This window comes from Oryza glaberrima, chromosome 7 (assembly GCF_000147395.1).
Source record: "Oryza glaberrima chromosome 7, OglaRS2, whole genome shotgun sequence".
Lineage (NCBI taxonomy): Eukaryota > Viridiplantae > Streptophyta > Magnoliopsida > Poales > Poaceae > Oryza > Oryza glaberrima.
In genome coordinates this window covers 25401780-25416312 of record NC_068332.1, presented here as the reverse complement: position 1 = coordinate 25416312, position 14533 = coordinate 25401780, and the positions used below count along the sequence as shown (strand labels likewise).

At 40.2% G+C, this 14533-nt stretch overlaps 2 protein-coding genes and 1 long non-coding RNA gene across 4 annotated transcripts; all 3 read left to right on the top strand.

Annotated features, from left to right (window-relative positions):
• The first annotated feature begins 736 nt into the window (after window positions 1–736).
• On the top strand, window positions 737–5952 carry LOC127779740 (uncharacterized). The gene is made up of 3 exons (XR_008018730.1): window positions 737–1075; window positions 2096–2193; window positions 2653–5952. It is a non-coding gene; the product is annotated as an uncharacterized LOC127779740 (long non-coding RNA).
• A 423-nt stretch (window positions 5953–6375) lies between these two features.
• On the top strand, window positions 6376–10372 carry LOC127779739 (probable E3 ubiquitin-protein ligase BAH1-like 1). Of its 2 annotated transcripts, XM_052306631.1 has the most exons (7): window positions 6376–6677; window positions 6958–7197; window positions 8388–8632; window positions 9043–9294; window positions 9513–9650; window positions 9759–9817; window positions 9982–10372. In XM_052306631.1, exons 2-7 carry the CDS (start codon window positions 7032–7034, stop codon window positions 10085–10087), a joined length of 966 nt encoding a protein of 321 aa, XP_052162591.1. In that variant the 5' UTR covers window positions 6376–6677; window positions 6958–7031; the 3' UTR covers window positions 10088–10372. The 2 variants fall into 2 exon arrangements, with proteins under 2 accessions (XP_052162591.1, XP_052162590.1); XM_052306630.1 differs by having other exon boundaries at window positions 6377–7197.
• Window positions 10373–11879: 1507 nt separating this feature from the next.
• On the top strand, window positions 11880–14397 carry LOC127779926 (uncharacterized). Its single transcript, XM_052306860.1, has 9 exons — window positions 11880–11947; window positions 12138–12257; window positions 12357–12424; window positions 12736–12841; window positions 12950–13018; window positions 13108–13165; window positions 13435–13670; window positions 13952–14003; window positions 14091–14397. The coding sequence occupies exons 1-9, from the start codon at window positions 11945–11947 to the stop codon at window positions 14156–14158; spliced, it is 780 nt and encodes a 259-aa protein (XP_052162820.1). The 5' UTR covers window positions 11880–11944; the 3' UTR covers window positions 14159–14397.
• The last annotated feature ends 136 nt before the right edge of the window (window positions 14398–14533 follow it).

Sequence of the window (14533 nt, the reverse complement as noted above, 5' to 3'; positions counted from 1 at the left end):
TTGTGGCTGCAATCCAGGAATTTCCTGAGTAGATAGCATGATTGTTTTATTTTCTTTTTGAGAAAATATCATGGTTGTTTTGATTCCGTGTTCTAAGATCTCGGAAAAAGATGACGTTCCAAACAAGATGGTTGTTTCGGTTATATATATCGCTCATTTTCAGAAAAAAAATGCTGGCAGCTGACTCAGAAAGAGGCGTTTTCTTTCCAGCTCCATTACATCCGTTATTGGCTTTTGGCGTGGATCTTAGATGAGAAAACCAGAAAATTAGAGAAGGGATAAAATTAAGGAGCAGAAAGTGTACCGCAAGGTATCCCTTACAACTCCATTCCAAAACATAATTTTATAATTTAAATTTCGTATCACAATTTTTTTTAGGAAACAAATTCTAATGTACAAAAGTCCAAACCATTTTCAATCAATCAAAAGCTTGAAAAGAGATCATAAATAATTCAAAATTTAATAAATAATTTAACCGAACGACAATATCTATTTTCAACCTTAATCTCTATTAGATTTAAAGATGGCTATATTTTGGAACGGATAAAGTATCGTTCGATTCACATGGATGGAGTATGTGACATCCAATTTGCAAAGCCTCCAAAGAGTTGCCAATCAATTTAAATGATTTTTAGCATTTTGCACGGAGAATAAGAATTGTTTATTTAACGCCATTCTCTTTTTTTTTCTAGTTTTATTTTCCATCCCCAATTGAGTGGACGGATTTACCCCTGCACACATACAGATCAGACGGAGAGGATCAATTCAGACGCCGCCGTAGAGAGCAGCCCAGCGCCGCCGCTTCCACGCCGAGCAGCCTCCGCCGTCCGCCGACGCCTTCGTGGCTTGGAAATCCTCCATGGCAGCCTCTGCCGTTGCCGCGGCCATCTTCCTCCGCCTCCGCCAAGTCCGCCGCATATGGCCGCCCTCGCATCTCGAGTCGCTCAGTCGCCCCGCCCCATCCTCATCCTCTCGGGCCGGAGGCCCCCCGCCGGCCGGCCACCGCCCGCCGCTACCACCGGCTGAGTGACTGACCGGGACTGATTTTAGGCATTTAGCCATTCGCCGACGACAGGTAATTCTTTAGCTCATTTTGTACTGTTTTTTTTTCCTCAGTATGGTTTTAACTTTGTGATTGAAATTGTCGCGATCAGTGATGTAGTTAATCCAAATAGAGAATCTATCCTGTGATCTGTGAATAACAATTTGTGAAACAGCATGTGTGGCAAATTATTGAATGATTGTTTAGTCACATTTGTTAAGCTAGATTTTTATTTCTCCATAGTAGTGAGGAAGACAGTACTACAAACTTTCAAGGCTAAGAGAACACGCAAAGTAGCAGCACTGTAATCTTCTATTTATGTAAGATCGTTTACATTGGAACTATCTGTATTGTACTTTTTTTCTCGTGATTTTAGTCGATTAGCAATGCTGTGAGATATTGTCGCATATTTGCATTACACATTTAACAAAAGGGGAAATCTGTACATGTATATATATGTGGTTTGTGTTGTTATAAAAGTTTGGTGTGTGAAGTAGGCACACCCAACGAAAAATTCCAAGCTCCGCCACTACTCTCCAGCGACATGGTGGTATCTCCACTCCCTCCGTCAAATTCTGCCGTTGCCAGTGCGACGGCAGTACGACCTCATTGTATGCTCCTCCGCTTCGCTATCTCACTCCGCTGGTCTTCCTGCTTTATCAATAGAACTTCGAGGATGTCCATCTCAGGGATTTCTCTGAGTACATGGATTGCTCTGGAGTGCCACACAGCACCGGGACCAACTCTGACAATGGCTTCGACCTTGGCCGCATGCATCACCTCGGCACCTCCTCGGCCACCTTTGTGAACTCCACACTCCCAGTGACTGAGACCTCACCCTCTCCTTAACACCAGAGGCTCACAACTTGCCTTGAAACTGCCTATTAAAATCATAAGGAAGGAAACATATATGATTTTTCTGGTGCATGGCACATTGACATTTGTTTCTTTCAAGTATTAGGCAGCTGCCATCTTGCATATGAGTCATGATTTTACTTTGAATGGAGAAAATGTGATTAATATTTGGACAAAACTGAATGAATGTGATTGTAGGCTATTCATATTGCTGGGACCAAGGGGAAATGTTCAACTGCTGCATTCCTGTCCAATATCATGAGGGAGCAAGGCTATAGTGTAGGATGCTATACTAGGTACTGCACTGCATTTCTGTGATTTTTAATCATTTTTTCTAGTTGGAAAACGTATTCAGAATTTTGTAACACAAAGGACACATATATGCTTCTTTTCACGAAAATATTGTTAAGTGTAGGGACTATAATCTATTAGCGTGTTGTTCTCTGTCATCCTGAGTTATGTTTCAAACATTTAATCACCGTATCTAGATTGTAGAATTACTGTTAAGTCTTTCAAGAAAATATTGTTAAGTGTGTTCTGTTGAATTCTGAGTATAATTATAATGCATGTATCAATATATGCTTGCAGCCCACATCTTCTAACAATTTGGGCCGATGTTAATGGGCCGAAATTGAGCTTCTTCTTCTTCTTTCCTCAACCTCTCACCCTTCAGTTCAGTTCAGATGGAAGCTTTGATTCTCATCAGCCCCCTTTTTTTCTTATACATTTTCCCTTCCTTTTGCTCTCTAATCCAGGACGCAGCAGCCGGTGTTTAGCAACGTTCTTGCCTGGATTGGATTGGATCGGAGTTGGACAGGTAAGAAGTAGGCCATAGCCTCCACTGCAAAAGGGAAGAGAATCTGATTCTTCCGTCCAAGAACTAGTATCCATCTCCATGCTACTTTTGTCCAAATGTCCATCAATTCATCCCTGATTGCATCTGATCTACCACGACAGAAAAAGGTAAACGTCTATCTGAATACAGAGCTAGCTAACCAAGAGCCACATCGGTTCACCTAATAAGCTAAATCAAAAGCTAAAATTTGAATTTCTGAACTTGATTTGATTTTGGAGTTCATTTTAAGATATTTTTAGCATTATTTCTTTTTAGCGTTGGCTTTTAAGTCGGTACGAACAAATATATAAAAAATTTACCTATAAATTATTTATTATTCCTTAATAAGCCGGGCTTATTAGGGAATATGGGTAACCGATGAGGCCCAATATTCCAGCTAGCTATTTGTAGTTTTGGAGCGTCTGAAATCTCAAAAAACTTTACTCAATATCACCATCAAAGATGGCATGCCACTAAACAGAGGCACCGCTAAGCAACCACTAACTAATGCAGTATCGCTAGACAAGGTCTGTTGTCTCAACCTCTTTACTCGTTGACCTCAATCAAATCTGCGTGTTGTGTGCGGCAGAGGATCGAAGTGTATCAGGAATCCAAAACAAGAATCCATTTTGAGGGATAAATAACCCATGAATCCATGGGCCATGGCCGGGCCAAAATAGTACAGATTCAGAAACCGTACGGCTCCAGAACGTTCTTCTCTATATCCTTTTCAATTAGCAAACTAGATTATGGTGTTATTTGGGGGAGGCAGTGTTTTCCAGAGGAGCTAGTGTGAATCTAGGGAAGCCAGTTTTAAGGATTATATAACTATTACCAGAATCTGCGTGACAATTTGGACTATTTAGAGAGCTAGAAATTTTAAGACGTTACAACTGAAGCTTCTCCAAATAGACATATATATCGCAAAATATATCATATTGCGTAATAGATTATTACTACCTACTTTACGTAGATACAAAGTAATTTTGATATTTTCATCCCTGAATCATTTAAAAATGACCAAATGACAAAATACAATTGATGCAGTGGTCAGAACAATACTGCAAGAGTAAGGTTCTTCGCTACGCTAAGCTTTCATAATTTCTTTGCATGGCCTTACCCTGCTTGGATTCACTGATTCACAGATAAAAGCAAGTGGCAGGCAAATGGTCGTGGAGAATATATATGCCACCAGCTTAGCAGCCGCTGCTTTACATCAAGCAAACAGCAGCTGCCAGTTTTATGGGCAAGGTGACATCGATTTTATGGTTTGATTTGCGCATTAAGAAACCAACCACTGTTTGCTACACTGGAAGCTACACTGGAAGAAGCATTCTCTAACAATAAACATAGTTGTTTAGGCTGATAAATATATGCTACTAGCCTATTAAGGTATTGTTGGTAGAAACTGGATGTTGTCATGGTGTGTTCATGTGATCGAGCACGAGAAATCGGTGCCGGGTAAGAGTACGTTGCCGATAAGGACACGGTATGTATACTACTACCAGGTCATGAAGTCGATCCAGTTTCAAACTGCATGTTCATCCACATTTGACCATGTAGATTATGCCAAATTGAAAACTACTTATGCAATTAGCACAAGGATTCGTTAGCCTGTTCGACAACGGAGTGATTGCAAGTATGCAAACCGAATTCACGTCGTTTGAATAACAATATTCATATGGTAGGTACAGTAGTATTATCGTTCCATGTTTTAATTACATATCATGACATCCTTTTCTCGTGGAAAAGTCTATTGAGAATTGAGACGACCCAAGATGAGGATGAAAAGGTGCCACATAAATTTGTCCTTCGTGATTGTATCCGGTACTGGAAAAAATCGATGAGATTGAGATCTGCTTTGCTTTTGGAACAATTTAGTGGAGAATTGTTTAATTAAGCAGACGACTCAATATGCATAGCAGCTACTCTAGGCATGCTTACTTTCACTGATTCATCTTTTACCACGAAGGTTGTTGGTCTGTCTTTGTTGTTTGGAAAGTGGTAGCATTGTCAAAAGTGAGCAATTATGATCACTAAGAAAAAGAGGTTTGATTTCAGGTTAGGTGCTGCTCGTATTAAACTTTACAACTGAGATTCTAATTAGCAGTAGAAAACGTCAGTGCGCGAAGTTAAGTTGCACCAGAGTTTAAATTCTGTGCTTCCATGGGTTCTCATATTTACAAATATTTTATTGATGTATGGCATATCCGTCGATAGCAAGACGTATGTAGATTTTGTCGATCTTCTAAGATATGACGACCAATGAGACATGTGTGCTAATGAACCATATGTTGACTTCGTCAATTTTGAGATATGCCAACTAGCAAGGCTCGTATGATGATTTTATCAATTTCAAGATACGTCGTCCAATCTCTCGGACATATGGTTATTTCGTTAATATTGAGATATACCCGTCCAAATATGATATCATAAATACTATAAAACGATATACTGTTTGAACGAAATAACTAATGTCAACATAATACCTAGGTAATAGATCTGATATGGGGGTATTATGTTTGGTATTGGAATCCGGTACCTACTATACCATACGGACCTCAGCATGATACCCACGTACCAGATCTGATACTAGTAGGTATCATGTCTAACTGTACCATGATGATGTCAGTTATTTCATTCTAACAGTATATCGTTCTGTAGTCTACCTCCTATGATATATGTACATTTGCCTCCTATGATATATGTACATTTGCATTTGTGTGTGTATCAAATTTGGTAGAAAAGAAAGGAAAACTTTACTTGCATGCAATTGTCCAATTGACCAAAATAACTGTTATCTAATTTTACCTCTTAGGCGTAGACCGTTACGCAGAATATCTGACGGACGCAGAGGATTGAGACCTGGAAGCTAGGCTAAACTAAACAGGTAGCGAAACGCAACCCTTTCCTCGACAGTTATCCGATTACGCGCCTTTCTATCAGGCACAGCAGCACGGGCAGCCACAGGATTCAACTAAAATTTAGTTAACTGCACGCCTCTTTTTCGTTTACGTCGCCGTCGCTCTATCCAAATTCGCCCACGTTTGATATAGATGCATAACTGCAAAGTGAGAATTCCATTTCTTCATGCGTCAATTGGTCCCTCTCGTCTTCTCCTAGGCCACACTATTCTTGACCATACCTATGAAATCACAAAACGTATACGACCTTATTTGGAACAAGTTTTTATCAATAAACCCTTTTTGATTTTATACACGACAGGAAACAATTATTCTAAATTTTTCTCTACTGTATTGCTAACCACTTATTTTAGCTAGAACTTTAAAAATTTTAATATATTCTCATAATTAAGTAGATAACACGTGACAATAATATAAATCAAACAATTTGACAAGTTTTCCGGAAGGAAAAAAGGGCTGCAAAAGCCAGTCTGGCTGAGTGCGGTTGTGTAACTGTAACTCTTTTCTTCTAATATATCGACGTACAATTGTTTTTGCGCGTTCGCGAAAAAAAAGGGCTGCAACCTGCAAAATTCAAAGGTTTGCGTGGGAGCTTAGCTGAATTCCGCCGATCAAATTCTGTTTCCACAAAAATTGTCCGCTCCGACGGCGTCCGCGCACACGCGCACGCACGCTCCCCGCGCCACAAAACCGGGGGAAAACGAGAGAAAAACGCAACGAAACGCTCGCCCCGCACCGCACGGAACATCATCATCATCTCGCGCTCTCACGCGGACCCCGCCGTTGCGGCCGCCTCACGACGCGAGCGCGCCACATGGACATCCACCATGGCTCCACCCTTTCCCCTCTCCTCTCCTCTCCTCGCTTGTATATATTCGGCGCGATGCCGTCGCAGCCGGTGCCTTCGTTTCACCCTGCTCGGAAAAAAAATCCTAAAAGCTTAATTTCTTTCTTTGTTCTTATTACTGTCTCTCGTGAGACGCCTGAGCTCAACTGAATTTCTGGCCGCCTCTTCATCTCCGTGAGCTTCGCTGCCCTTTTTCTTTGCCTTCTCTTGGTGGTTTAATTTCATCAGTTTTCCTCCATTTCCTTCTTTAGCCATTGTTCCGATTGCCGTCTCTTGTTGCATGTGCATTCCTTCTCTGAACCGTGCCCCCCCAATTCGTCCGCGAGCTATACAAATTTGGATTCGTTTTGTTCGTTTCCAGCTCACCCTGTAAATCGTTTCTCAAGTCATTCAGGCATACTCACATCGCACAAACATATATATACCCCAAGCTTTTGAATCCATCAATTTGCAGACGCCATAGGCGTACAAGTTATCCATTCAAGCGCTCCAAAAATTTGCCAAGAAGTTTGCCTTAAATTTGGATTCATGAAGTTTGCCAAGAAGTACGAGAAGTACATGAAGGGGATGGATGAGGAGCTCCCGGGCGTGGGGCTGAAGCGGCTCAAGAAATTGCTCAAGAAATGCCGCTCTGACCTCCAATCCCACGAGAACGACGGCTCCTCCGCCGGCCGCTGCCCCGGCCATTGCTCTGGTGAATAAAGCTACTATACCTTTCAATTTCCTCCTATATGGTCTCTGTGATGCGTAGGAGTAGTACTATTCTTGATTCTCTTACACTGAAAATAATGCTGTTTTTTCAAAAGAAACCTGTTGGTTTCTTGTTTTCAATGAAAACGAGGATTAATGGGCGGGCTCATGCATTTTGGTACTTTTTTTTTCTTTTGGTTAAAAAAGGACAAACCCTTGGCAGAATGGCATACCTAGAAAAGGATTAGAATTTAGGACTTGTTGCAACTTGCAAGTGGCAATAGTTTTTTTTTCAGTTTTTTTAGTTTCATCGTGCTGAGAAGTGAGAAGAACTAGTTGATAATTCTGCGGGAACAGAGGAACCTGTAGGCTGTACACAGCGGTTTTGGTATTCGGCAAGTTGAACTCTTCCTGGGAATGCCAACCTATTTTCTCTTATTTATCCTTTAGATATATGTATCCTACCTTGTTCTCGCTGTACTTCTTTTATTTATAGTGTCAAACAATTACAGCTTCGCATGGAAGAGAAGCTTTACTGCAGAGAAAGCAACAATTTGACTTCTTAGCACAATTCTTTCGAAGCATTTTCTCTGTCGCCCCTTGTATGGTTAAGATTGGATTTTAAAATGGCGATAATGTTTTGTTTGCTTTCAAACATCAATACCAACAAATTAAGTTGATCGGTCGGGTATTTGGAAAATCTGCATATACTACTGTCGTGTGGACGGCAGATTTATAACATAACTTCAAATTGAACACTACTAGAGATAGCCCATTGACTGCCCCATTATAATAGTGCAAGTCATTGTCAAGGTGGTAATTGTTTGTCAATGACAACCACGTAATTTTTCAAGTGCCAAGATACTATAGGCCGTAGTAACCATGGAAAAGGGGATGTCAACCATCACAAAGTCCACTCTTAATTTTGTATTCATTAGCAGGGGCTTATTCATCTGTCCTTTCGAATAACTTTCGATTATTTTAGTTAGTGTCGACTTGTCTACTATAATTTGGGATGGTTTTGATATAAATATTTCAGAGTCCTAAAAGAGTCGATTATTCCTGGTTCTTTCATATTGATATTGTAACTACTGCGGTTTGCCTAGAAAAGAATATTAGAGTCGCCATGATGGTTATTTTTGTCTACCTTACCTTTCATGGTTGGTTATCTGACAAATTCCTATCAACATGCAGTATGTGATGGGAGTTTTTTCCCATCTCTTCTCAATGAGATGTCAGCCGTTGTTGGCTGCTTCAATGAAAAGGCCAAGAAGCTTCTCGAGTTGCACCTGGCATCAGGTTTCAAGAAATATACAATGTGGTTCACCAGCAAGGGTCACAAGAGCCATGGGGCATTGATACAGCAAGGCAAAGACTTGGTTACTTATGCAATTATAAATGCCGTGGCCATGAGGAAAATTTTAAAGAAATATGACAAGGCATGGCCTTAAACTTTAATCTTTGCACCTCTCTTTATCTCTTAAAGGCATTAGAAACATTTAAAGCTTACTAAGGACAAAGGGGGAATATTTTTTTTGGAAACCGAACGAAGGGGGAAGATAACTATATAAGTATTCCATTATTTGAGAGAGGAACACAAAAATTTCACACACTTTTAGTTATAAGCATGTGAGTTTGGTGAAGCCCAAAATGCTAGTCTATATAGGTGTCAATGGGTCATATACTCATATGGTATCTTCGAGGATATATATATATTTAATCTTTCTAGTGATTATTTTTGTTAGAATTAACGTATCTATCATTTTTCTTGTCTTTGGATTTAAGACGGTCCTAAATGGTTATATTAATAATTATGTAAGACTATTAACTAAAAGCCTCTCTTTTCCAGATACATTACTCGAAGCAAGGGCAGGAATTCAAAGCTCAAGCCCAGAGTCTGCATATTGAAATACTTCAATCCCCATGGCTCTGTGAGCTGATGGCTTTCTACATGAACTTGAGAAGAAGCAAGAAGAACAACGGTGCTATGGAGCTCTTTGGGGATTGTTCTCTCGTATTCGATGATGACAAACCAACAATTTCATGCAACCTCTTTGACTCTATGCGCGTCGACATTAGCTTGACATGTTCGATTTGCTTGGTGAGTTTGCACTTGTCGACTGCACCAAGATCTTAATTTACCTAACAAGGATATCATTAATACACTAAATTTTTTATGTTATGAAGTATGAATTCGTACTTAGGTTATATTCTCCTTGTTATACTGTGCTCAAGTATCAACTTTGTTCCTTGTTACTGCGAAATTCATAGCACTTCCTTATTGCATTGTAAATTTCTGAAATTCACTTGCTTTTGCAGGATACCGTGTTTGATCCAGTTGCTCTTTCCTGTGGTCACATATATTGCTACTTGTGCAGCTGTTCTGCTGCATCCGTTACGATCGTTGATGGGCTGAAGTCTGCCGAGCGCAAATCAAAGTGCCCACTGTGCCGACAGGTATAAACAATTCCTTCAATTCGATCTTTGTTTTAGATAACATTCCTTCAAATTTGATGACCATATGCTTGTGCATGTCCCATCAACTGACCTGATTTCTCATTTCAGGCAGGAGTCTTTCCTAATGCTGTACACTTGGATGAGCTGAACATGCTACTAAGCTATAGGTAAGTCTGAACTGCTCAGGATCATATCATCAGTCATCTGCACGGCCGTACAAATGTACACTTTTTTTTATGTCATGAACATAGATTATCACCATATTTCGTTTATCGCAAAAGGACAAGGATTGTTACCAAGTTGAAATTTAATATGGATCATCTATTGACAGTTGTCCAGAGTACTGGGAGAAGAGAATACAGATGGAGCGGGTTGAACGTGTTCGTCTGGCTAAGGAACACTGGGAGTCACAGTGCAGAGCATTCTTGGGCATGTGATTCTAAAGTTGGTGGATTTTTTTTTTCTTTAGAGGGGCTTCATATGTGATGTATAGTTTCTTGACAAAATGGAATTTGCCATTTGTTGTCACTTATATCCTGCTCTGTTGCTCCTCTTTGTGTAAGAAGTTGGATTTGTCATCCTAAATGCAAAAACAGCAGGGGTTGTTCATTGCTGTGCACTTAGATGTAAATAGGGTAGATTTGTAGTCATTGTTCAAGTGCATAACTGTAAATTCATTTGTATTTGATCAGTTCAATCTGGGGGTTTGACTTTGTGGTTAATGTTTTGGGTCCCTGTTGCTGTCATCCCCTTCAACGTGTGCGTGGCCTTCATGTTGTGTTAAATCTAGATCATTTTCTGCAGTGATTAAGTCGATGCACGTATATTATTTCATTTCCTGTGGCGCTGAACAATGTGGCTTCTAAAACTCTCCAGGAATAATAAAACCCATCGTATAGCTAAATGTGGATAATGTCATTCGGCGTATTAACAAAATAATAATAATTTATAGGTAAAATTTTTATATAAACGTTCTTAGCTACTTAAATATTACTGTTGAAAAATAAACTTCAATAAAAAATTTTAAAACTTTAAAATTAAGTTTGAAAATTTAAATTTTGGTATCAACTGATGTTTTATGGAGTCTTTCTTTTACTGTAATGTTCAGACCGCTTGTTGTATGTGGGGCTTAATATATTTAATGTATCCCTATAGTTAAGTGATAATCCGTAAAATAATCCAAAGAACAATCTAACTTAAATGGGCCCTTGAATCTTGGGCAAAAAGCCAAAGAATGTTTAAGCAATAAAGGGCAGTTCTTCAATCAGCTCTTAATATGTGATCTCCTTTGTTGTTGGCCTCCTAAGTATTGATTTAGATAACATCAAACCAAATGTACTAGGTACATGTTAACTCCATTTTTAAATGTATAAACCAATAGTCCCAGGCTCCCAGCAAAAATAAAAAAAAAATGACCAAGAAAGATCTAGTTTCATGTTACCATGTTAAGGCTCTCCATTCGAGATTGAATTTAGAGTGCAAAGTATTGTAGGTCTGTTCGGGGAAGCATTTGTTTGGGAGAGTTTAAGATTATAAGAAGTAACTGGTTGATAGTCAACTTACGAGAATCTGCAAACGCTCAACTTTTAGCATTTATTTTCTAGTTCATTTTCTGAATTATACAACTACAGATTCTTAGAATCTGGACCAAAGGCTAGAATGTTTAAGGAGATTCTGATTCCGAGAGAAACTGCAGCAGTTAGAAGCTCTCCCAAACAGATCTGTAGCAGCCCCCCTCTGGAACCGTGCAACCAATCCATTCAATGGCGGACTCGCTAACACGCATCACTCCATTTACACTTTATACACTTTCATCATCGTTTTGTGTAAAAGGGTTAACCCATGAACCCCACAATATTTTTTGCGTGAAAATGGGTTCCACATATTTTTTTTAATTCTAATGCCACATAAGCGTCACATCAACATCACGTGGAACAAAGACCAGGTTAACACCGCCACGTCAGCAAATAGCTTTCTAAAACCATCGAGAGAGTTAAATTGCACCGGTTTTAATACTTGGGGAGTTAAACATATCAGGTATTGTGGTTGAAGGATATGAAATTATGAATCAAATTCGCACACTAGCTAAGGGAGACAATGTGAACTTAGCCCACCTCACATAGCGGTACTACCTGCAAAGCCCAAGACATCATTGGTGAGGCCCATATAGCTCTCATGGCCTAACACTCAGGAGGCCCAAGAGAGCTTATAAATCCCGAAGCGAGGCCTCTTTTTTCCTCCTTTCCTCCTCCCCCACCCAAAACTCGAGCTCCCGCTAGGGTTTCGCCGCCGCCATGGTAAGTCCCCTCGCCTTCTCCCCGCCGCCGCCTCCAATCTGACCTCACTGCGTGCCCAGTTCCTCCCGGGATTCACCGCTGATCATCTCAGCACCCGCGAGTCTTTCCGTTTCCTCGTCGTTCTCGCTTTTTTTTTTTTAATTTTTTTGAGTTTTCTGATGGTTTTCCCCCCTGGACGAGTTGGCTGCAGCCGCAGGGAGATCACATAGAGCTTCACCAGAAGCGCCATGGCCGGCGCCTGGACTACGAGGAGCGCAAGCGCAAGCGGGCGGCGCGCGAGGTGCACAAGCGATCCAGGGATGCCCGGCAGGTGAGAGACTGTTTATATTCCCCCCCCCCCCCCCCTCTTCTGTTCATTTTTTTTTGGTGCGTTTCTGTTGCTGATGCGCGCGCGTTTGTTCTGTGGCAGTTGCTTGGTGCTAAGGGTAAGAGGTTCGCCAAGAAGCGGTATGCCGAGAAGGCACAGATGAAGAAGACGTAAGTACTTGTCGAATGTTCTGTCAGATTGCATGTTTGATGCTCCATTTGATATACTGATATTTCTGTTGAGTGTTGATTTCTTGTTGTATTGGTAGGGGATGTGAGCTCAGGAATGCTTGCTGCCATTATTTATAGTTTATACTAGATTGATGCATTTTGAATAGATGATATGATTTGATGTTTATTTACTGCTTTGTTTCGCATAGCGATATTTTGATTGTGAGATGTGAGCATTATAATTCGCAAGTGTAAAATTTGCTTGTTTGGTTGCATTTCTGTAAAGTTCATTCACGGATGTACACTTGCAGCCTGAAAATGCACGACGAGTCAACTTCTCGGCAGAAGGTTGAGGATGTTCAAGAGGGTGCTCTTCCTCCATATCTGCTGGACCGTGATCAGACACAACGTGCCAAGGTAAGTACTCATATTTTGGGTTGCTAAAATGCTATCTTTCTATAATCTAGATGTGATACACAAGTCAACTTTTCACTGTTTTGATCATTCATATGCTGTGAAACATAGGTTCTCAGCAACACAATTAAGCAAAAGAGGATGGAAAAGGCTGGCAAATGGGAGGTTCCTTTGCCAAAGGTGATTTTCAACACAAACTGTTTCTAGTACCTGGCAATCAATGGTTTTCCTACCTTGACTAAGCACTGTCACAATTTTCTTCCTTTCAGGTCAGACCTGTGGCTGAAGAAGAAATGTTCAAAGTTTTACGAACTGGCAAGAGAAAAAGTAAGTGAACCTAGGTGCCAATAGTGTAAATCTGTAATATTAGTTGACATTTGGCTTTTATGCTCGGTGCATTCATGTATTTGTACTTCCTCGTAGCTAGGTGCCAAAGCAGTTTTACATGTCATCTAGTAGTGATTTGAGAAACTACCATGTGTTATTAGGCATCTGATTTCTGCCAAAGCAGTTTTACATGTCATCTAGTAGTGATCTGAGAAACTACCATGTGTTATTAGGCATCTGATTTCTGCTAACGAATGACGCTTATGCAGCCAAACAGTGGAAGAGAATGGTCACTAAGGCCACCTTTGTTGGACCTGGGTTTACAAGGAAACCACCAAAGTATGAACGGTTTATTAGGCCAACTGGCCTTCGTTTCACAAAGGCCCATGTTACTCACCCTGAGCTGAAATGTACTTTCAACCTTGACATAATTTCTGTGAAGAAAAACCCAAATGGTCAAATGTACTCTACTCTTGGTGTTTTGACAAGGGGAACTATCATTGAGGTATGTCAAGAATTCTGCCTGTATATGAAAACAAAAGTAATCTCATTTAAGTCGTTAGTATTACAGCTGATAGTGAATTATTGATAATGAAAACTTTAGCTTTTATGAGATAAATTCCTTTTGTGCTCTTGATTATTTTACTGATGTGGCATATATGGGATATGGTGAACTTCTTAGTGGCAGCAGATTGCTGGAACCACTTTAACATTGTTGGATGCTTGTCATGTTCATTTAGACATCGTGCTTTTACCTGTTGGTGCTTACAGACTTTATCTTTTCAGGTGAACGTTAGTGAACTTGGTCTGGTAACCCCTGCTGGAAAAGTTGTTTGGGGTAAGGCATCTGTTGAATGTTCTGCTTATTTTGCTTTTTAACTTCTCCCTGGAACTTGTTCCATAAAACAGCGTTCTTGTCGTGCAGGTAAATATGCACAAGTTACAAACAACCCAGAGAATGATGGCTGTATCAATGCTGTCTTACTCGTGTAAGGACGCAATGCTATACACTTCATTCTTCTCGTTGCGACTCTCACCCCAGATGTACCCGTTCAGTGGGTCTTTTTGACCGATCATTCAGAGTAGCGTGTTTTAAACTGTGGGCACAAGGCTCATCTGTTCTATGCCTTTAACATATCTGGAATACATTTTACATTGTATGTCGTGGTGCAGAAAAGATCTTTACTAGTTACATTTTACAACCTGTTATGAGAGCTACAAGTCTGGTCTCATTTGCTTCTAGACTTTTGCATGTATGTACTAACAGTGTATCTGCTAGTACTTCCCCCGTTCCAAAAATATCTAGCATTTGAAATATAAACACTTCTAGAGTGTTTATATTACATCTAACGATTATCCCATATTATC